Raw genomic sequence first — 23,194 nt, 5'->3', positions numbered from 1 at the left:
CACTCCAACCAGCAGTGGTACGGCAGCCATCACACCCATGCGGGTCTGACTCGGCCTCCAAGACCCGCTGGCCTTTTGCACAGGGTTCGCCACGAGCCTCCGCGCTCTATTTCACATGTCCGGTTGCAGAGGAAGATGCTCTGGTCCTCCTCCGGCCCGGCACGGGAGACGGCTGAGAGCGGGAAAGATGCTCTCCGACCTGGCCATGCTCCCAAGGCCGCTGACGGCTTTTCCCACGATCCAATTTGCAAAAAAAAAAAAAAGCTTGTGATGGAGGTACTGTAAATGCAGGACGGCCCCGACGAACCCCCACCAGGAACAGGGTGCAGCCAAACAAACAGCCCAAATGTTTGTATTTGCAGCCTTTGCCGGGGCAGCGATGTGGATGAACTCGAGCTGCAAGACTGGGATGTGAAATCAGATATTTTTGGCATGGCCGAAGCTCGTGGGACAGAAAGGAGGAGTGGTGCAAGGGGAACTAGAGGGCATAAAGGCAGCGCGGCGCTGGGAAGGGGCTTTGGTGGGGAGCACCAGGGATGTGCCGCTGCGGAGACGCTGCTTTTCCGGGCATAGACTGGGGGAAAAGGTGCAAAAATGATGGTTGGCCCCAGGCGGCCGCAGAAGTGCCAGGCAGCACTTAAAATCAAACGGAGGAATGCGTGGAGGTGGAAGCTGAGTCCAAGGGGACGAGGTTCGACCTGGCCAGGGGACAGCGGAGGGCAGTGCATCGGCCACCGGCAGCTGCTCCAAGACCTGAGCTAATGTTTAGCTTTGGACTTTGCCAAGTTGTCCAAGGGGCAAAGGAGGATGAGGGCAGGAGACCTGTGCGGGGCGGAGGGGGGCTGCCAGCCGGCGTGGAGCTCAGGGCCAGGGCTCCTGCACGAGCTCTGGGGTGTGATTTCGGGGTGTAATTTCTACCAGTTTGGTCCTGGCTCAGCGGGGGGACGTTTGCTGACAAGGCCTTGCTGAGCTCCCCCGTTTAGCTCAGCTCTTCATATGACGCTCAGCCCTTCCTGATTTATTTTACTCCCGGCACGCTGGGCTCCAGAGGGGCATTTGCAAGGGCTGCACTAAGGGGACATTGTCACGGAAAGGGCGAGGAGCCTGGTGGCATTGCTGACGAGGCTGCAAAAGTGTCCCCAGCGCTGGCACAGGGCTGAGCCCGTCCCGCTAGCCTGGATAACCCACCCTGGGAGGTGCCTCGTCTCTATTTAAACCCCTCTCTCCTGGGATGTTATTAAGGACGTGTCTATTAAATTGCTCTGTGTCACTTCAGCGTGGCTCGTCCCCATCACCACCCGCACTCCCTGGGCAGCTCTCGTTTGACCGCGGCTGCACGTTTCCTCTCCATCCCCATCGCCTTTACCCTGCAGCATTCCAGACCTCGACATTTTGAGTTTTGCCTTGCCGGGCAATTTTGCACAGCAACGTTTTCCAATCCCAGATTATTCTAATGACACCGCCAAAGAGCTAAAAATAGGAGAAAAGCATTTTCTGCCTCTCCCCCACCAGCCGCTGCCGGGAACGTGGGGACGGCGCCGGCAGCAGGAGCCTCCGAGGTGTTTGCGGAGAGCGTTTGGAGAGTATCACAACTCCCTTTTCCTTTCCCAGCCGTGGATCTTTAAATATCTGGCCCAAATCCACACGAGCCTGTAGCTGCTTAACTCTTGCTTTGCATTCAAATCAAAAGGAAATCGGGCACCTAAATTGGGCTGGCCGAGGAAACGGGGCGGTGGGTGCGAAACCGCCCCGGGGAGCTCCTGCAGGAGTGGCTCAGCCGTGGCGTGGACGGGGTGGTGGGGACAGGGTGTCAGGACCCTCCCGGCTCCCGTGGGGACCTCCCGGCTCCCACGGGGCTCACGGCACCCGCCTGCCCTGTCCCACTTAGCTCCTTCTCATGCCACAGCCCTTGGAGGTCCCCAGGTCCTGTGTGCGGTGGAAAAGGCTGTGAGCCAAGGCAGGAAAGCAGCCCCTGAACCCACGCTGCTCTCCCCAAAATGGTGCGCTCCCCCAAAATGATGCACATCCCCAAAAAGTTATGCACTCTCCAAAAACCAGCCGCGTTGGATTTAGCACCTGAACATGCTTGGCGCGGTGAAGCAGCGGCCAGGGGACGGCTGAGCGGTGCTGTCCGCCATGGATGTCCCCCCAAGGAGGGATGTCACCCAAGGGGGCACGTGGAAGGGGATGGAGGCAGCCCCAAGGCAGGGGTGTACAGGGATGTGCTGCTTCCCCAAATGTGGCTTTTTGGAGCTTTTGCCTCCCTGCTGCACGCCCAGCTGCCAGATTTACCTCTGCCTGATGGCGTCTCGCTCACGAGCTCGTACTCTGCCCTGGTTTGGGAGCAGCGGATGAGCCGGTGTCAGTGGGAGGGAGAGCCCAAAGCCCCTCCTGGGATGCCCCGCTGGGCACGAAGGCTTTCCTTCCCCCCGCGGTTGTCTTCTCAGGGCGATGCTCAGTGCACCATGTGCCACATTATTTTTCTGGTTTATTTTGATTTAAGGCATCTTACGGGATCCTGCACTCACCAGGGTGGCTGAAGCTTGGGAATCTGCAGGGACGTCAGGACATTGTGCTGCTGCACGGCCTCACTGGCCCTTGGAGGCCACCGCACGGCAGCTGGGTCGAGCCCGTGCTACCAGTCTGTGCAGGGGGAGCAAAATGTGCAGCCGTGGCCAAAGCATGTGCTGAAAACTGTCACTAATGACTTCACCGGCAGCTTCAGACCAGATTCCTGGAGCCCGCGCTGGGAAAAGGTCTGTGCATCACCCTAGGCATGAAAACCGGTCCCGGCACGCAGGCAAGGATGCATATGGCGAGCTGGAGAGCAGCCAGCCAGCCCGGGGACATCTCCGTCCCCATCAGGGACACAACGGCATGTTTTTCGCCTCAGGGCAGGGCAGGTCCTAACCAGAGGCGGATTAAAGCCCTGCACCAAAGCCCAAGGCCAGGATTCAGCTGAAGCTGAGCCGGAGGAAGGCCAGGCTTCGGAGGACGGTCAGAGCGGGAGGAGAAGCTGCCGATTCCGCCGCTGCCGAGGGGAACAGAAACGCCGGTGAGGCGGGGAGGCAGCGGCTGCCCCTGCCACACGCCGGGGATTGCACTGGAGGGGAGAAGCTCGGCCCTGGCCGCCGGCTGCGAGACAGATGAGTCAGAGGTTTCGGGCACAATGAGAAGCGCGGGCTCAGCAGGGACAGGGACACGCCAGGATGGGGACGTGCTGGGATGGGGACGTGCCGGGATGGGGCCTCAAGGCCATCGAGCTCTGCATCACCGTAAGCAAAACCTCCTCCAGGGCAGGGCGCAGAAGCGGCAGGAAGAAATGCGGCTTTTGCCCGCCCGGTCGCGGCGAGAGGAAGGAAACGGGTGAACTCATGGCAGCGTGCGCGGAGAGGGCCATGCCACGCGTCCGCCCTGTCCTGCCAGCAGCTGGACCGGCCACCGGCGCGGGGCTGCCTGCACTTCCCAGCTGGTGCTGGCAGGGTACCAGGGACAACATCCCCGCTCAGCAAGAGCCGTCTCCAGCCCGGCTGCTTCCCCAAGGCGTCCCCACCTCCCTCCCGCCCACTGCTGTCTTCTCCCTTACGCAGTCTTTTCCTTTTTAAAAAAAAACAACAAACACACAACAAAAAAAACCCAGCAGACCAAGCCCAGAAGTGCAAGAGGAATAAAAACATAACCAAGCCGAAGCAGGAGCCCTGTATTGCCACCCGCTCCGAGTCACCCCGACAAGCCCTCGGCTGCCCCCACATCCCACGTGGGAGCTCGCGAGGACAGAAATAATTGGCGCAGACTAATTACAGGAGTGAAGACAGAGGTGATGTTGGCTGGACCACGCAGCCTCAGGCACGCAGGTCCCACAACACGCAGCGAGGGGAGAAACCTTCCACGGCAAACCTGGGGTGGACTCAGCCATCCATGCCAAGGGGCAGCGGGAAGCATCCTCCAGAAATGTCGCTGAAGACCGAAAAACATTTGCCAGAATTGCACCGCTTTCTCTGCTTTCTCATCAGCATCTTCCTTCCCCTTCCCACGGGACGGCGGCTGGGAAGAGGAGATCCTCAAAAGAGGCCACTGAACTTGGACCACCTGCACCATCACCCTGCCGAGGTCCCAGGTCACTCCCCAGGGCTCGGAGTGCCCAAACCCTCATACCCACGGCTGAAAACCACGGCTGCGGTTGCCCACCAGCGTAGGAGCAGGCACTCACTGCCTCTTTGTTGCAAACCAACCTCACTGTTTGCTCAGCAGCACAAAATAAACTTTCTTTTTTTGTGTCAGGATGTAAAAGGAGATAACTGCTGGACCACAAGATGGAGGTGCCACGGCTTCCCTGCCCCGGGGATGACAGGGCACTGCACCGGCAGCAAGCCCTCGGCAGACTGAACCGACACCGTTTCGGGAGGCGAAGGCTGCGATCCTTCTCCCTGCATCCCACGTGCCGGCAGCCGCAGAAGTGTGCGGTGCCGATGAAACCCTCCCCTCCCACCCGCGTGCTCGCGGGACCGCGCCTACGGCGTGTGCCGGGCCGAGGAGCCACATCGGCACCACTCAGCGGCCGCCGCCGCCGCCGAGGAGCATCCCCATCCCTGTGCCACCCAGCACCCCCAGGTCAGGCTGGCAAAACGTCTGGGTTTGAAATGCCACGGACGAGGCCGGCAGTTGCTCTCTGCATCCTCCCTGCCGGCATCACGGTCACCCACTGGTGCCGCGCCTGCCGTGGTCCCCAGGGAGCCTTCCCCAGCCCTTTTGCAGAAAACAGACAAAATTGCTATAGTTTTGGTTTTGTTTTTTGGTTTTTTTTTTTTTTCCCAGACAGGGCACGTGCAAACTGGGATCCTGTGCTCATCATGTCTCTCCGTCAGCTGGGTGCAGCGCGCCTCCCGGGACCCTGCGAGGCAGAAGGCAAGCGTGGCTGGGGATGGGAGCCCCTGTACGTAATCCCCCATTGCCGAGCGGGCGAGATACAGCGTTGCTGTGCCGTTTGCAGCAGTTCTTCAGCCGAGGCTCAGGAAATGGCACAACGGCAGCAACCAGCCGCAGGCTCGGGGGCGTCTGCTCCCTCTAAATGAACCAGAGACGCAGTTTAACTGAGCCATTTGCCCATTCACCGAGGGCCCACTGCAGTCGGTGGGAGCAGGAGCAGATCCGCCGTAACAAAAAGCCTTTTCTAACACGATCTCTTAATGCCGCAGGCAAGAAGTATCATTTTCTAAGAGGAAAATCCATTTGACTAGGATTACGTGGCACAGAAAATGATTATACAGCTGTGGAGGACAGACTTCCCCAAGCGAAGCCACCAGCCCCGTGGGATGCGTGGGCGCGGGTCCTGGCTCTGCAGCAGCACCGGGGGACACGCAGGAATTGCTCGCGGATGGCCGGATCTGGAAGCTGGTGCATGCTCTGGCAGCTGCCCCGAGGCCCATGCTCTTCCTAGGAAAGAAAAGAAAATAATCATGGAGCGTCAAGGGTGACTGTCCCGAGGTCCTGCAGGTTTTTGAGCTGTGTCGTGATTAATATTGCGACAAGAAGCGATCAGCGATTTATGCGGCTGGTGCTGAGCTGGCATTAAACACTGTGCTCCATCCCTGACCGCATCCAGGCGCCCTGGCCGTCGAGCTAAGTGGAAGTGAAAAGCTACACCGGCTCTCATAGCAAAGAGTAAGCAGCCCGGCAAAGCCCCAGCGGGACCACAGGACAATGGCACCGCCATCGGTGTCGTCAGACATGGGTGCCACCGGAGGGATCGGACAGGAACGAGCCACCCGCCGAGGCTGCGGTCTGACCCGAGCACGAGGTGATGCCGCCCCGGCACACGAGCATCACAGCTCTCCCGTAGAAATCACCCGCAACCTCCGCACCTGCAACCCACACAGCGCGTTTCCCATCCTTTGAGCTGGTCCTGAAATTATTCCAGAAAATTATCCATTATTTAAGCGTGACGTTCGGCAAACGGCCCGGTCTCCCAAACGTCTCCGCCTGTGGCCAGCGGCACCGAGTCAGCTGTGGCGCAGGGAGGTTTGCTGCTCTCTCCTGCAAGCGTGTCATCAAATTCTGGCAAGACGATGCAGAGGATGGGTACCCAGCTCGGGCACTGTGGCTTCGGTGCTGCCGGCTCCCGCGGCAGCCAGCTTGGAGGCAGCTGCGCACCCGGCGGAGCCAAGGGCGGGAGGAACTCGCCCGTGCGGAGAGCGCTTGGGCAGATTCGGGCTGGTACGGTGTTGGCAGGATGGGAGGTGTTCTCAGGAGGGCCTGCTGTGCCCCAGGGGCTGGGCAGAGCCCGACACCGGCAAAGCCGCGCACGGGCACTGCCAGGCACCTCGCCACGGCCAAACCTCGCCAAAGAGACCCCGTGTTTACGGGAGCGGTGCCGACACACGCTCTCCCCGAGGGGACACAGAGTTGGGACAAAAAGCCAGCGGGGACAAACGGGATGCGTGAGGGAGCAGAGAGGCCAGCCAGAAGCAGGACCCGCGTCTCTCTCGCACCCCATTTTCCACGAGGGCCCCACGCTCGCTCCCGGTTAAGAGCAGTAATTCCTGTGCCGCGGCAGCCACCGACCCTACGGGCACCCCCTCCCCAGCCACCGCAGAGCTCAGCCCCGGCAGGAGGATCCCGGCCCCCTTTCCAAAAGCCCTTTTTTGGCCCCCCAAAAGCAGCTGTTTCATCTGGTGGCTCCAGGGACGAGATGCAGAGAGGCGGCAGCCGCCGCGCACGTGACCCCCCTCTCCCTGCCGCCCTGGTTAGCGGCGGTTTCCTCTTCACAGAGGCCAAGCAGCGGCAGCAGAAGTGGTTGGGTTTTACATCCCCCCTCGCAGCGGGTGCAGCCGGCCATGGGGAGACGGCGTGGGGGGAAGATGGGCCCTGGCCACCCCCCAAGGTCCCTCTCGCCCGACAACGTTCACAACTTGAGCATTGCAGGCGTAAAGTTGCGGGCACGGAGGAGCAGCCAGGGGCTGCGCGCGGGGAAGAGAAAAGCACGACTTCCTCCCTTTTTTCTTCTTCTGAGAGATCCGAGCCTGTATAGAAAAGGAAGTGCTGAAATCGCACGCCCCGTAGATAAAATGCAATTACTCTTTTGGCACCAAACCCCCGAGAAACGCTGCTCCCCCCTCCCGGGGGTCTGCACTCAGCGAAGAGGCTGTGGCTGCAGGGAGATGCTACCAGAAAACAGCCCAGCTCCTGCACTGTCCTTACAGCACACCTTCGGACCACTCCTCTGAACAAGTTTCCACCGGGGAAGTCACGCTGGTGTAAACACGCCAGTAAGTATCTTCCTGCAGGCCACCGGTTAATTAAGGAGCTCTTTTCATAACGAGTTAACAAATAACGCGTGCGGTTACGACAAATTACATTCTCGCTTTGCCGTGCATTCACTAATCATCGCCGTTGTGCTTTGCAAGCCAGGGCAGCGTTTCATGCACTGCGAAGGTTGCGAGGAACGCTCTTACTGGAGATAAAGGGAGCTCAGGCTCAGGGCAGGTCTAGAAAGCACCCAGGTGCCTGGGTACAGGGCTCCTTCCACACCCAACAGCCAAGGTTTTGAGAAAACTCAGCAGATCTAGCTTAAATATTCAGGTTTCTGAAGCAGGGGCCGCTTGTGCTGCGCGCAGGGTGAGCGAGGAGAGGCTCAGGGACCAGGCTGTTGTAATTCACGTTGAGCAGCGCCTGTTGCAGCAGACCTACTTTCAAAGCATGCACTCAGGGCCGCGGGATGACGCAGGCAGCCTCGGCCGCTTCCACTGCAGAGCAGAAGTGAAATTTCCTTTGAAATTGAATCTCAAGGCCATCGCTGCGCAAGACCAAGAGGCAGCTTGAGAGGAATACCAACAGCAACAACGAACCTGCTCACCACGATCGTCTGAAAGTGTCAAACTTTAACACTGCAGATACTTACACCGCTACTAAAAGTGGAATTAAAAGGACGAACAATTTCACGCAGGCACAGGGACCGTCTGCATGTTCTATCTGTGCACTACCTACCACCAGGACACCCTGCTCCTGGAATGAGACTCCCGGGACCTCTGCAACGCAGGAGCGATGCAGAAACCACAGGCTGGAGGAAAAAAAACCCACCATCCGAGACCCATCTCAAGTGCAAAAGTTTTATTGACCAGCTCTCTGGGGCTGTGTGGTTGAGCCCGCTCAGTTTTCTCCTCACAGAGCCTTCGGTGCGGCGTCCTCGGATCTGCTCTGCGAGCGCTCGGCAAGCCGCCCGCTGCTCTAACGAGCGGCTGCCAGCAGAGGTAACCAGAACGTGCAGCCAGCGCTGCTCTGGGTGAAGCTCTGGTTCCGTTTTCTGCCTCCCTCTGCCTCAGCCTGCAGACGCCCGCAGCTCACATCTGTCCTCTTGGAAGGTGCTATCAGTGGATCTAGTCTAAGAGCCCGCTTCTGCTGGCACCTCGTGCCAAGTCCACCATCAAGAAGCCGTTCTGTCGATGAGTCACAAACCACGCTGGAGACAGTCCCTTTGTGGTGTTATTCTATACCCTCTCCCTCTTCTCCAGAGCTCTACCAGCTGCCAGAGGACAGATACTGTGGTCAGAGAACTCACGATGGAAAATTCTGTGAAGAGTTTAAAAAAACACAAGTACGGATATTTAAATGGCCCGTTTTTGTTTAAGCACTGGACCCACATGTTGTGTCAGCACAATATGCAAAATATTTTCTTCATGCATAACTGTCTGCTCCACCAATTAACCAAAAAATGATCTAGCCAACCCTGACAGGTGCTAAGTGCCACCTCTGGAGACTGGTTTTGGGGAGAGGGCTGTACAGCAGAGCACACAGTACTAAAAGCAGCAGCGGGCACATTATTTTTATCACTTTGGTGCCTCAAAACTCCCGTTTTGAGATCCCACTGCACTAGTGTGGAAGCAGAAGAGAAAGTCAGCGTGCAGCTCAAGGATGGTCCTGCTGAAGACAAAGGCTGGCACCTGGCAGAGCGCTGGGTTTTGGAACAAAGGAGCTCCTTTGTGCAGGCACGGTTCTGGTCTGCAGTCTCACAGGGTCCCTAATGGTATTTCACAGCCGGTTTAGAGCTTCACCCCTGGAACGCTCACGCTATGCCAAGTAAACAGCAGCTCTGGGAATTCCTGGCAGCGTTTGCTGCACCCGTTAAATTAACCCACCGTTTGTTTCCTGTGGATATTCACGATATGAATGTCTTCGCTGCGATACTCCTCGTCGTGCTTATCCAGGGGAATTTTTTCCAGCTCAAAGTCCCTCTGAAGCAGCTGGTTATCAGAGAACACACAAAACAATTCAGATGACACTGACTGCCCTTTTGAACTAAGTGCGGTCAGCTGAAAAGGTCCCACAACATACCCACACGAGGGCAAGAAGCTTTAGGAGGCTGGAATCACCATGCTCGGACCATTCCACTAAAGGCCTCTACAAACGTGCAAGCTATTTTTCCCCCCGTGCAGCACATTTACCCTCATTTTAACTACTCCTGTGCCAATTCAAAGCTACAGCCACCTTGCAACATTTAAGAAAAACCTACAAGCTTGTGATAAAACATTGCGCTTCCTCCAATCTCCAAAGTGCTAAGCCAAACCACAGCACCTGCCTCTGTCTGCCAACCATCTCAGCTGGAGGGGAGGGGAGGAAAAGTAGGCTAAAAAACCCCAGCATCGGCTCTGCAATGTGCTCAGAAGATTAACTCGGCTGAACCCTGGCAAGCTAAGGAAGGAAATAAATTACAAGAAGGCAGAAATCATCCAGAAACACCTACACCTATTGTGTTTACTGTGGGAGTGGCACCTCATCAGAGCGGATGTCAATTATAGCAACCCTCCTCACAGTCAGGTCCCCACAAGAGTTCGAGGCATGGCTAATTATCAAAGAGGTGCTTTTATTAACACGTACAAATCGCCCTGGAATTCCTGCCCTTCCCTGTTTTTGTAGTATTATTATTAGGTATAATCCAGCACAAGGGCTGCTCTTCAGCAGACCTCACAGGTGCAGAGTTAAATCCTGCACTGACCGTCATCCCCACAGCCTTAGGAGGGATTCCGCTGCCACTGTGTTCCTTTTCCTCACCTGCACAGAAGATACAGCTGGACTATTTCATTATATCACCTATTAATGCTCTCTCAGTAGAGGGGGGGAATTTTTGCAAAAGCAGCTATATCACTTAGCAAAGAGTCTTGAGTTCCTGAGCTACTCTGGAAAACTTTACCTGTATTTTCCTTCTGCTTTCAATGGAACATGCTAAAAGAAAGTAAATTTTCACCAGACTAATTTTTAATCCTCCCAATAACCTCTGGTAACATCAAGACAACCACTGCAGAAAGCAGGCAGCAACCGACTGCTAACTCACTTGCTCCTACAAAAATGACTGTTTTGATTTTGACAGATATTGCCTCACGTATGGTGGCCCTTTGGCAAATCTGGAAGGTATCACAAGCTAGAGAGGCTTTTTACAGCCTATGCAAGTCTGTCTACCTGGATCAAAAGCATCAATACAGTTAAGATGAGTAAGGCAAGAGGGGTTAGTTCGACCTTTTGAGGGAAGGAAAGCTCAGTAAGTATCCAGAAAGTCTCTGCTGGTAAGTTGGACGGTAACTTCAAGAGTCACCATCCAAATTTTCTGCCCCACCTAATGACAAACGCGCTTCTGCTACAAACTCTACTTTGTGCAGTCAGCCTGAATTTGTACGGGTAGCAACTGCCGTTGATGTTCAGCTGATCCAATACAAAGACCTCCTGCATCCAAGCTGTTTTCCCAGTGTTCAAAAAGCACATGTTAAAAACCACTTACCTCAAAGTATTTTCTCTCAATTTCAGGATTCTTTCCCATAGTCCTCTGTTCGTAACAGCACAAGACGCACGTATCAGGGCCAGTAAGGTCCTTCAGTGTCTTCAGTAACGGTTCTAATGACTGCCCAAAAGAGGTTAAGTATTTCCCACTTAATTTCAAGTTCATTTTACTGGTACGATACCCTCTAACTAGAGAAAGTCTTCACCCAAGAGAGAACTTTCCAGTTTTGCTTTTCAGGGAGTTATTTTTAGTACTTTAACTGGGACAAAAAGAACATGGGGGCAAGCTGGAAAGCAGAGGAGAAAGGGAGACTGCATAAGAGAAGAGTTTCATAGACTGACCAAGAAAACTGAACTAGCATCAAAGCCAAAAACATCCCACACTGCTGAGTGGGCATTTCCTTGAGGCACACAACAATGACTATTTCTTGACATGTTTCAAAAGTGAGAGTTTTCTCAGCCATTCTTGGGACACGGCTCAGATCCAGACCACTGCGTATGGAAACAGGACAGACACGCAGGGAGCCAGCGCAAGGGGCTGGTTAAGACCACTGACAGGGCACTGGGACATGGGGTTCTTCGGGTCATTTCCCTTTTCTTGCAGCTTCTGTTAGCTCTCTGTGCACATCCTACAGAGCTCCAGCTCAGGAGACAGGGCAGGCTACAACAACCACTTCACTGGAGCACGATTTCTCCTTTTGCCTTCCCAAGGGAAGCGTGAGGAGAACCCAAACACCGCAGAAGTGGCACTACTAAATTTCATTTACTATTAAATTTCATTAAACAGTTCACAACTATCAGTCACAATGTTTTGCTTCACACTTCATTCCCAATGTAAAAAAAAAAAAGGGGGGGGAGAGGCACAAATATTAAGTTTGGGGGTTTCTTAAACATAAAAAAAGTCTCTGGTTGAACCTCAGATGGCCTTGAATCTGCTAAAAATGCCTTTTCCAGCTTTGTTCTACATATTCCTCTAAACCACGGGGACCAAGATGCAAGCACAGTATTTATTTGAACACTTCTCACACTGAACGCACACCCTTCCCAAGGAAGCCTTCTACAGGGGTTTTGCAAAGTCCTCATTTACCTCCTCATAGTAAATGCAATCAGCCATTAGTATATAATCGGGGGGAGGCTGAAATTCTGTTACATCTTCACCCCTAAAAAGAAGCAAACAAAGGTGAAAACAAGCTTCAGTAATAATACAACACATGCTACTGAAGGACCGAGCATAAAGTTAACTACTACGTTCTCGTATCGAGCCTCCCTTCTACAGCAGCGATTTCAAGTATATTTGGCAGCGTAACAAAGGGCCGAAGCCCCCTTGAAGCGGAACAGAAACATTAAAGGAGCATACAAACCATTTCAGTACCTTGGCTCGGACTGCCCCTGTGACCAGATGTTTGTTGTTCTCTATATTCACCATCAACAGCTCCTGCAGCTCCTCAAGGTCGGTGACCGTCACGTTGGCCCTGGAACACACGCGGGGTTACGGCCCAACCCACCGGCACCAGCCCCGGCCCCTCGCCACAGCGCGCACGCGTTTTGCCAGAATGTGAAAGGTTTCACGGAAATAAGACAGCAAAGAGGGGGAGAAACGGGCAGCGAGGGCCTGCCCCTTCCCCGCAGCCAGCGCTCGCCCGGGCGGGGGGGCACCGGAGCGGACCCGGCCGCCAGAACCAGCCCGCGGCCCCGGCCGGCGCCGCTCACCCCAGCGTGGCCGCCATGATGCCGACGGCGCCGGTGCCGGCGCCCAGCTCGAGGACGTGGCGGCGGGCGAGGGGGCAGGCGCCGGTCTCCAGGAACTTGGCGAGCACCAGCGCGGCGTCCCACACCACGCAGCCCACGCCGCCCGCCGCCCGCTGCTCCAGCCGCAGCGCCGGCCCGCCCCGCCGCTCCAGCTCCCGCACGAAGCCCGCCATGGCCGCCGCACTGAGGCGGCGCGGCCCCTCCTCCCGGGGCCGCTCCGCCCGCGCCGCTCCCGCCGCCGCCGTGAGGGGAAGCGCGGCGTGGGGGCAGCTCCCGCGTCCCGACCGCGGCCCTGGGGCGCTCGGGGCCGCCGGCCGCGCTCTGGATCGGGGCCGCCGGCCCTCCAGCCGCACGGCCGCTGCGCCTCAGTCCCAGCCCCGAAGCAGCCCAAATCCCCTGGGAAGCCGTTCCGTGTTCGCCGCTCCCTAACCCCTGCCGCCCAGCTCTCCTCTAAGTTGACTGTTAATGACAGGAAAGCATGTTCTGGGCTACCTTTGCTTGACACAAAAACGTACTTTTACTTGGTTTTAGTGCTTGCTGGCAGCACGGGAGCGAATGGAACGCTGCTGCGTCAACTGGCCTGGCTGTTGCAGGAGAGAACGTGGGCCGCCATCGCTCATCTGGGCACCCCAGCCTTGGGCGCGTTTGCCACAACGTCAGGCTTCCCTCAGAGGTGAGAAACCTCCATTTGGAGGCCACATGCAGGAGCTCGCCTGGCAGAGCTTCCTCAGTGAGCCCATCAGACTAAAGGAGACAATAGACACCAGCCAGAGGAAAGACAGCCGTGAAGAAAATTGTCCACGTGTGAACTGGCTGAAAATCAACACACGGTGATTCAAAATCTACTTCACAAGTTAGTCGGTGCAGCCTGTAAGCACTGTGGACAAGCAGTCCCACTTAAAAGCACAAGATTGCTAGAAATCATGGGTGTTGTAGGCCCTCATCCAACATTTAAACTTACAAAAAGGTTTCAAAAAAGCAGCTGAATACGAGTTGACTATACATCAACATTTTGATTTTTTCCTTGGACATGTGGAAGAAAGTTTTTATTACTTTATTTCCTAGTGTTTCTTACTAATGCTCCCTCCCTTCCCCAGGGAGGAGTTACTGCATTTGCTAGGGATTCTGAATGGTATATTCAGACCTGTGGTGTATTTTTGAAAATTGGAGTAAATCTGGAAAAAGAAAAGAAACAAAAGATGGTTTTTTTCCCCTTCTTGTTTTTGATCTGCTATAGCGAAGTCATAGCACACAAAGAAGTTATTCTGGCTCCAGAACAGGGGGAAATGCTAAAACTCAGTAACTCAAAACAGGATCACAGAAAACAGCTAGAGAGATGTTTCTTTTGCTGTTAACTGCCTTCACAGTCCATCTGTTTATCTGCACTGTTCTGAGGGAACTGCCTTTTCCCACAGAAGCCAACTTCAAACCCAGCAATTTCACATTTTTCCCCTTTAGCGTTTTCTCCCCCCCCCCTTTTTATCTATCCCTGTAATTATGCAGTAACTGAAATGTTAATTTATTGCTATCTTGGCATTCCCTCGAACCACACTGGTGGGAATCTGACTGCCTTCGACCACTTCCACGGCCAAATAGTTACTTTGGGAACGTGTGTTGCTGTACCCGCCATAATTCAGGCTGCTGCCGCCCTGCCTTGGACTGGTTCTTTGTTTTTGTATTTTCCAGCTCCTGTTATGCGTGCAGGACAGTTTAATTGTGTGGTAAGTTACCCATAAGCAAGGCTGCTTTTCTGAATCATGCTGTGATTTATGTACTTCAGGTTAACTCCAGAACTGGCCCTGTAAAGGTAAGAGTAATGTTTCATGCATGGGAAATGCAGCTAGGAACATTGTTTAACTGCTGCCTTCTAGCACAAGCATCTCGTGTTTTCACGTTATTGCCCCATTGGAGACCTAATGTACGAGGTTCCTGCTCTCCTCCTTATCCTCCTGGAGCTTTTACTGTGCCAGCACTGCTGTTAAGCAGTCGTGTGCGGTGACGCTCCAAGCCCAACCTGCAAAGAAACCACAGGATCTTTTCCCATGTCTAGTTCAGAGCACAACCATGCACAGCTGAAGGGGCACCGGGGGAGAGGAGGTGAGGCTGAGGAAGGCGGCCAGCTCAGGGACTTGCTTAACAGGACCCGCCACTGGCAAAATAGCAACGAGGACTCGCAGGCTCACGTCTGTCCCATTGGTGGCTGGCAGGGGACAGGTCCTCAGGGCCCACCAGGAGCCACAGTCACCTTTGCTGCCCAGGACATCCAGACAGCAGCGAGAGGCTCTCGCAGGAATGCCCACCTCTGTCCATGGTAACCTAACAGAGAACGACGACCAAGGCTTGAGGCTTTAACTACATCACTGTTTCTCCTAATCAAACCATTCTGGGCCCCACTGGAAGTTATGCGTTTCTTCTTCTCTGGCTTTAAGTGTGGGATTTATAACTGCTGCCCAACACCACTCTGTCACAATCAGGTTTAAGAGTTAAGGAAGTGTTTCGCAGCCCCCCAGGTATTTTTGTAGGCTGTTAACATAAAGTGTAAGCTGGCACCTAAAAAAGGCTCTTCTGAGAATGGCACCCCTGCGCAGCGTCATTTCAAGGTTAACTCTACTAAATGTACACTCCTGCTTCCACAAGCTTAAACTCTCCTCAAAGTCCATCGCAAACCAGAACCTCACAAAGCTCTTGATAGAGGGAAGTACTTTGATACATAGGGAAGCCATTACTCATCAGCAGATGCTCAGCTTACAATGATCTGGTAAAGGCTTTGCTGAGTCAGGACCACAATATAAAGCTATGATATATTTTAATATGGGATATTGAAAATGCTTCTGGTCTAAGCACTTGTACAGGAAGGTATAAAGCTGACATCTATATAGTCTAAAATTTCGGAGTTGTCCATCCCCCTGTCCCCCCTCCCCTGCAACGACACATAAAATGCCGAAGTCTGAAAAAAGTATTACTCATCTGTTAGCAATAGCTGCTGGTGAGGGCTTCACGAGAGTTAACACAAGGAGCTAAATAAAAAATTTCACTTGTTCAGCTTATTCTGCAGGTCACTGGAACAGTGAAACCTGCCAGCCTGCCTTTTCTATGTGGAGAGCATTAGGGGAGTACTTCACTGAGCAGTTTCACCACCAGATACCAACAGAAGAGTTCTTCCCAAACTTAAGAAAAGAGTATGAGCTGTGTTTTTAGTGCAGAGGAAGAAGCATAACCAAGGCGTCATCCATTTCCTGCCTGCACTCCCAGTTCATGCATCTCAAATTTGGGACTTCTTGAATGTTATTTTTGCAAAATGAAGCAGCTCTCCTTTAGAACGTGTGTTCTGCTCTGTGCACGAATGGCCCTCAGGGTGACTGACACCTGAGACAGATTCTACCTCCCTCTTCTTCCCCAGGAAGGAGCATCAATGGGACAAGCAGCAGGAGAAGAACATCCAAGAGACAGATGGCAAGATACATCTTCCCAGGAGAAGAAAATTAGCACCCCTCCCCAGGCTTATCTCCTCTCCTTTTCCAGAGGGAATGCCTGAGACGGTGGGAGCAATACAGGGAGGCCGATGAAAAGCCAGAGTGTGACTTGGAAGCCTGAGCTGCTGCAAATCCCACCACAGTGCTGCTCCTCCAGACAGGAGCCAGAAAAAATGGAAACCACATCTCCATCTAGAGGGGCCGAGGCATCTGATGGGTTAGTAGGTGGAGGGAAAGGTTAAGCTCCCAAGGAGCTGTCGCGCATCAGGCCCAACAGCAGACGAAGGACAACCAAAGCTGAGAATAGCAGCATGGAAAATCGGGGCATTTTGTATTGCCAAAGACTTACTAAATGCAACTCCCAACCTTGTCCTTACAAGGAACACGCACTGCTCAAGCTCTTAAAAATTAAGACTGGGGTGATTTATTAATCTTGTTAAGAACTCTGATACAAAGCACAGTAAAAGGCCACAGACCAGTAAATAAAATGTGGCTTATGGCCACTTTATAAATGCTGCTACAGTACTACCAGTAAAACAGACTCACTCTCACACCAGTTCAAACCAGTAGTTCAACTGGCAAATAAAAGTTCCATTCACTTATCAGTTTAAAAAGTTTAATAAAGCTTTAAGTGTTTGCTGGTTTAAATGCTACCAATTTCCAAAATGGATTCACGATTAAGTTAAGTGAGATCTAAAGAAAGTTATTAGGTTTGGAAGGCAAGACTGTTCCTAAGCCAGAGAAAACGCTTCTGACCGTATGAGATCGCAAGAGTAGCAGACTGTATTATAGGCCTCAAGTCACTTAAATTTATACAGGTTATTAGCATTATCTGTAAATATACAATATAAACAATTGTACATACACGGCAATATAGCTTTGTTCTCCAGAACAGTAGACAACTCTTTAGCTTAAGACATCTTCGCCTACCAAAACAAAAAGGCACATCTGAACAAGATGCATGCGAAGTACTAGGGATCCTTTCCAATATCCGAGACAGGCAGTCCTCGTCCATCCTTTCTCAAAATAATCAAGACCAACGGAATATTTTGGTATTTAGATTTTAACCTATTTTTCTTGTTTTGTCTTCAGCAGCAAATCAATGGCAATTAAGACATGGCATAAAAATATTTGAGAACAGCAGCCCGTCACTCACGACCCTCCGAGCTTACACAAAGTTCGAAGGCAGGTGGCCAGAGGTTTAAAATCGGTAACACTGTATATCCTCGTGTTGTGTAATCATCCCATTGGGTTGGGTTTTTTTTTTTTTAATTAAAAAAAAAAAAGGCCACTAGTGCTCAAATTTGAAAAAATCCACAGATGCACCTTTTTTTGGCTCAGTGCAATTAAATTATGTCAGTTTAAATTCATTTAGTGTAGTTTACAGTGCAAAAGATATATTTTGTATACTGGCATAACTGTCGGCACTGAGGATGTGAAACAAGGCAATGCTGCTGATCACCTGAGGGTAATGCTGTCGAACAGATGCAGGCTAGAGCATGTAGTCTTATTTTTCCAATTTAAGCTTTTTTTCTTTTCGATCAGCAGCACTTTAAGAGCATAATTTGTGAAACTACTAGTATACGCTGCCTTTTTTGAATAAATAAAAAAAAGGAACTTTACAAATACTATTCCAGTGTCAATGACTACTATGGCTAAGGTCATTGAGGAGTTTCTGCATTTTCTAGCAAAGACAGTCTGTGCAAAGGAGGGTGGGAGAGCTCCCTTTTGTAAGTCTTTGGTGGCAGTTTTGGTAACTGAGGGCTCGAATTGTGCCGGGGTGGGACCGGGGGCGCAGGCGGGTGCACCAGGTTGTTGTGACTCGCGCTGATGACGCAGCAGCGGCGCAGTACCCTGGGAGAGGGCGTGCTGGGAGGAGTGCCGGGAGAGCTGGGGCCCGTGCTCGCCTCCCTGAACCAGTCGGGATCTCTGTGCAAGCGTCCCACCGGCGGCGGCTGGAGGTTTAGAGGGCAGTTGATAAAGTGTTCGGGCGGCCGGAGCGGTACCGGTGGTGGAGTATCAGGAAGAGGGTCCCGGGGGGGTGGAGGAGGAGGACTGTGCAGCGGCTGCTCAAAGGGGTTAGTGTAAGCAGGAGCACGAGGCTGTATCTTTGGAGGCGGCGGCTGCCGAGGTGGAATCGCTGGAGGATCGTCATCCAACTTTAAACTTCCCTACATTACAGAGAAAAAGACATTGTAAGAAATGTCAATGTTTAGATAAAGAGTGTATCTTCTGACAGATGCAGAATTCTCTTGACATCTGCTATTGCTGCTGTCAGAAATGCGATACTGGCATAGCCGTACCTCGAATCCGAATACGACGACTACGTTCCTAAAGTAGCTAGCAGAGTTTGGACGCTGGGAACCTGAAACTTAAAAAGGGCAACTGGAGCACTGCATTTCAAAGTCTTTTAGACTAACAAAGTCCTGCTTGGCTAGATGGTTGGACTCGATGATCTTAAAGGTCTTCTCCAACTTAAATGATTCTGTGATTCTAGATGTTCCCTGACTTACTATTAAAGTTATTCAATATAGGACAGAAATACCTTAGCATTAGAAGCATCCTGATCCATCTTTTTGCGTGGAGGAAGTGGAGGAGGGTTTTGAGGCTCATCACTTAGTTTTGGAAAGCTACCCCACGAGCTGAAGAAAGTCTCTGGAGAGAGAAAAGCAGATATTTTACTGCTTGTGCAATATCTGAGGAACATGTGCTAGAATATTAAGCTGAACTAGAAGGAACTCAAGTAAGCAGATCTTTGTGCTCAACAGCAATGTGAACCATTAACTTCAGCTGTCTGAAATTCTCATTTGTTTCTTTAATCAGATACACTCCACACAAAGTGGTCTCCTGTTTCCAGTACCAAAGATATGCATCAACAGTTAATAGGCAATGCTAAAGGAGAGAAAAATAAAGTGAACTCCGAGCAAGCACTTAAATAACCTTCTCTGCAATCCTCTCCAGATTGCAGAATTTACCCCCTGTTTACCACAGTGCCTGCAGTTTGCCCGCATGCCTCAATTATGCTTTGGAGTAGAAATTTGTTCTCTCAGCCATACGGGTACACATTCAAATCTGGAAATTTAGAGGCTTTGTTAACAGGTCTGCCACACTTCTAAAGCAGGAGAATTATACACTGAACAGATGACAAACACTCACAGCATTTTAGGACATATCTAGTCCTTCCTTTTTACAGAGGGGGGAAAAAAAACCCCCTCAAAGTTCAGAAACAAAACAACCCCCAATCTGTATTTGTGACTTTTGTCACAACTTTGCTTTTCCCCTTAGAAGTGCACAGAGCTCTGTAGGCACCTGTGCTCTCCAGTTTGAAATTTTCATCCTATTATGAAAAAAGTGTACGTGCCTGTGTAATAAGGGAGTAAAAAGAGAAGCTGAAAACACAGATGTATACAGGATATCCCTCACAGCTGTGGTACAAAAAGGACCTCTTCTTTCCCAGCAATAGAACAATTATTTTCGCTAAGTGGTAATAAGAAATTATCAGGTTGCTTCATTTGTAGCATTAGTCAAACAAAATAATCATCAAGGACATTCAAAATAGAAGCAAAATCATGCTAGAGCCTGGGGGAAAAAAAACAAACCAAACCCAAACCAGACAGGTTTTTAGACTTCACAGACTGCTTTACTGGACACTTGATCTAAAACCTGTACAAAAAAGCCTCTCAGGACTCTAATGAAAGCAACCCACATTTTCTTGCCAGATTTCAGATTTTAATTCCTATTCACCTCTCGTGAAAACCAGAAAAAGCAGAGTTGCGTGAAACATTTAATAGAGTTATGGTACTCACTCGACTGTGGCAAACTGACAGGAGCAAAGATGCTGTTGTTACCTGTTAAACAAAAAATCGATTAAAGACTCTCCAGACGGAACAACTGCACTACAGCACATAATGTATGCTTGTGAATGACCTCAAAGATCACCATAATCTCCAAGTTTATCTACTGCTAACATGAATTAAACTTTCCTGTGTAAAATCTTGCTGAACTAGAGATTTTAAGTTATGCTGGGAATTACACATCATTATTCTACTCTGTTCTGACACTACCATGTTGTTCACTTCCCCTGCAGCCCAAATGCCCTCAGCATTTGCCGTATAAAAACTGATTGTCATTTATGCCCCCTGTCAGGCTTCACCCGCCTGCCGCACCGGCAGCCCCCTTAGAGCAGAGCCAAGATCTGTCATGTGCTGCCTTTGAGAGTAAGGAGCTGCTCACAGCTATAGGCAAAGCGTGGGGGTGTATCGGTGCATCTGAACAAAGAGTGTCTTTTTTTTAATTAAGACAGTGTTTTGGAGTGAGCGCCCTGACCATCCCCATTTGTGGCACTTCGGTTCACATCTCAAAATACACGGACTGGATTCCCTTCAAAGGAAATTAAACCAGAGTCACTAGAGTGTGTTCAGCCCACAGGACCACTCCTGAAACACACACTGCTGGAGACGCCAGGTCCTCGGCACCTTTTCCCTCTACAGATGTGCCCTACGTGGGAAAGCAGGCGTAGTCCCTGCACAGTAGTGCCTCATGGGGACATCTCCCATAACAGATTGCCTCAGCTCCAGTAGGCAAAAAGACTGGAAATGTCACTTGTTATTTAACTACTTACAGCAGGTATTTCCAAACCGCAGTACACCGAACACTGACACAAGAACTTCATAGTCCACAACTAAATTTTGCAACTTTTTTTAAAAGGCTGGCGCACCCACCAATATATTTTGGAAGCCTGAGGGACAGTAACAACAATTATTAAAACATACTGCACATTTACCATAAGAACTGTTGAGATCAATGTCTAAAAATACACTGAACTCTGAAGAAGCAGACACTGGCGGCGTAGACGGTGTGTTTGGAGAAGTTGGTGCCGATACTGTTGATTCATGCTCTGCCTCAGTGATTCTACTGAAACTTATCTTACTCGGTTCCTTTTCAAGTGGCAGGGGATGACTTCTCAAGGTGCCAGAGGTGGAGCCATGTCTGCCAGTGTTGGGCCTTATCCCGGGAGATTTCAGGGGGTAGGTTGTTTTTCTAGGCTGGAGAAGGTAAAGCTGGTTAGTACTGCTAACATTTCAGATAGCAAAACTGCCAAGTTTCTACAAGATATTTAAAAAAAAAAAACCAACAACTTATCACATACACCTTAAACAGTGTTACAGCCTTTCTACAATTGACTTGAGGAAGTGTCTGTTGTTATCTGTACAGCAGGAGTTTACTGAAAAGTTATGGATGCAGCTTAGTAAATCTTTTTCCCCAGCTTAATCCCCCCCTCCCCCCCCCCCCCGCTATGAAGAACGCAGAGTCAAGTTTCAGATGCGTGCCAGTCAGGACAAAACACAGGGAAGAGCAAGTCGCAACCTTGGGAGAGAGAAAGTGATTTCAAGTGCTCCCACAGGCCTGCAGAAGAGCCTCATAACGGCACTGTAAGACATGTTTTGTGCTTATACCACAGAAGGTCACCAGGCCCCTACACACGTCCAAGATCAAGGACACGCTCAGACGCACGTTGTCTACGTCCTCCGGGTGAGCCAGTATGAAATTCTTACACGCACGTCACTGGTGCGAATGAAACAAGCCTCATTAGACTCAGGTGTAACACAGCACAGAGCAAAGCCAATTCGTCGAAGATGAATTACGTTCCCATCCTACGGTGGTATGCACGACTCCACCACATTACAGTACCCAGAACTGGACCTTCCTGAAATTCTATTAAGAACGTCTAGTTTGGAAAACATGAACTGTAAAGAATTCATGCCCAGATGACCGAGGCTGGCAGCATGGATATCTATTTTTAGAAAATGTTTTAAAGAAATTACTGCAAGTAGTGGTTTTGCAATAGTAATTTCTGTCGTTTTCTTGCCATATTCGTAATACCATCTTACTCATTCCTCTAACAGGAGATTGCAAAAATGATTTACAGCTCTCCCCAAAATTAGAGACGTCTCCAGCTACCCAGAAGTACAATTACAATGTATAAAAACCCAAGTGTTCTAGAGAGCAATCTTTCTGCTTAAAAAAGAGCTCTGGGCTCCAGTAGCTATTTTCTTAAAAAACAAGATTGCTACTCCTTTAAATTGAACTATATTTTGATCGGCAAGAAGGCTGCACCTTATCAATTCTGTGGTATACTTCAATTTTTGCAACAATGCAAAACATTTAGACAAAAGAAAAATAGACATTAACTTCTACTGAAAGAAAACATAACACATTAATTATGTATAAAATCCATATTTCAATTAATATAAATATTTTATTACATTTTTGATAATGTGAAATGAAAACTGTTAAATGTTATTACATATTCCATCAAATGACTATATGCTAAGAAACCCAAACTGAAACTGTAATATTTTAGGTTTTGGGAAAAAAATGTTCATTCTAAAATAAGCCAAAGGTAGTATGTTTTGGTAGTGAAAAATGCCTGAAATAAAAGTATTTTAAAATCATCTCATGATACAGAATTCTGAAGGAAATATATATGGCTTATTGAACTAACTATGTATTCTTTTTCACAGTGGCTAGTGGATTTTAGCCATTTAATTTGCAGGACAAGACTTACAAATCTAGGTGGTTGCTTGCAGTTTCGAGGTTCAATTTCTAATGACTTGTTGAACAGATAATCTGTAAACTCTTTTTCTGGTATCTTCCCCATAGGATTGAGATTTTCAAAGAATTTCTAAATGAAACAAGCGTCAATAACATTTTAAAACTAAGCACATACACAGAATTTTATAGAAATGCTTGTTAATTCACTGATTAAAGATCTAGCTTTTCACTGTTCTGAAGCTTATTTCCAGGAAAACCAGAGTAAAATGCTCTCTGAAATAAATACAAAACAATCCAATGCAAGAAATAATCAAGTTCATGGTAAGTTTCCTAACATGAAAGAATGACCTTGCTTCAAATAACTAGACACAGTAAATGAAGTCATCTGTAAATTGTTTGCTCATATTTTTGACTACTGAATCTTGCATGGCACAGCAGTGTTAAAGGCTGTGCAACAGCATACACTGCCTTAAGAAGCTAACGTCACGGATCTGGGAAGGAGCAGAATACAGGTGATACAGTAGTGGAAGCACAGGTTATGCTAGCGCCGTTTCTTAGAGGTGATGTGATCACCTCTGGATGTGATCAATTAACTGCAAAGAACAGGAAGGGACGGAGGACAACAGCAGGAAGGTCAGAGGCAGGGACAGAGC

General features: G+C 50.5%; 2 protein-coding genes across 6 annotated transcripts in view; both read right to left on the bottom strand.

Moving 5' to 3' along the window:
• Positions 1-4,826: 4,826 nt before the first annotated feature.
• On the bottom strand, positions 4,827-12,741 carry VCPKMT (valosin containing protein lysine methyltransferase). Of its 3 annotated transcripts, none has more exons than XM_072865345.1 (6): positions 12,475-12,739; positions 12,126-12,236; positions 11,852-11,924; positions 10,766-10,885; positions 9,132-9,236; positions 8,092-8,518 (listed from the first exon to the last, which is right to left on the bottom strand). In XM_072865345.1, exons 1-6 carry the CDS (start codon positions 12,684-12,686, stop codon positions 8,444-8,446), a joined length of 696 nt encoding a protein of 231 aa, XP_072721446.1. In that variant the 5' UTR covers positions 12,687-12,739; the 3' UTR covers positions 8,092-8,443. The 3 variants fall into 3 exon arrangements, with proteins under 3 accessions (XP_072721447.1, XP_072721446.1, XP_072721448.1); XM_072865347.1 differs by having other exon boundaries at positions 8,092-8,565; positions 12,475-12,738; XM_072865346.1 differs by lacking the exons at positions 8,092-8,518; positions 9,132-9,236 and adding an exon at positions 4,827-5,433 and having other exon boundaries at positions 12,475-12,741.
• A 4,473-nt stretch (positions 12,742-17,214) lies between these two features.
• Positions 17,215-23,194, bottom strand: part of SOS2 (SOS Ras/Rho guanine nucleotide exchange factor 2) — a 56,005-nt gene continuing 50,025 nt past the window's right edge. For 2 of the 3 annotated variants that reach the window (XM_072865336.1, XM_072865337.1), the window contains exons 19-23: positions 22,555-22,671; positions 20,770-21,031; positions 19,793-19,834; positions 18,532-18,641; positions 17,215-18,157 (exon numbers count right to left, since the gene is read on the bottom strand). In XM_072865336.1, the coding sequence (XP_072721437.1) occupies positions 17,648-18,157; positions 18,532-18,641; positions 19,793-19,834; positions 20,770-21,031; positions 22,555-22,671 (1,041 nt within the window). In that variant the 3' untranslated portion in view covers positions 17,215-17,647. Of the gene's footprint in view, positions 18,158-18,194; positions 18,358-18,531; positions 18,642-19,792; positions 19,835-20,769; positions 21,032-22,554; positions 22,672-23,194 lie in introns of those variants that run through there. The other variant, XM_072865338.1, reaches the window with a different exon arrangement.

The sequence above is a fragment of the Ciconia boyciana genome, chromosome 6 (genome assembly GCF_034638445.1).
Source record: "Ciconia boyciana chromosome 6, ASM3463844v1, whole genome shotgun sequence".
Lineage (NCBI taxonomy): Eukaryota > Metazoa > Chordata > Aves > Ciconiiformes > Ciconiidae > Ciconia > Ciconia boyciana.
Note: the sequence above shows the minus strand (reverse complement) of the source record. Positions and strands in the feature narration are given on the sequence as shown.

Excerpts from the sequence above, each read along its gene's own strand:
- VCPKMT (XM_072865345.1), bottom strand. The coding sequence starts at position 12,686 with ATGGCGGGCTTCGTGCGGGAGCTGGAGCGGCGGGGCGGGCCGGCGCTG. Across the intron at positions 11,925-12,125 it reads CGAGCCAAGGTACTGAAATG|GGGTGAAGATGTAACAGAAT; the intron begins GTTTGTATGCTC and ends GCTTCTTTTTAG. Across the intron at positions 10,886-11,851 it reads ATTGCATTTACTATGAGGAG|TCATTAGAACCGTTACTGAA; the intron begins GTAAATGAGGAC and ends TCTTTTGGGCAG.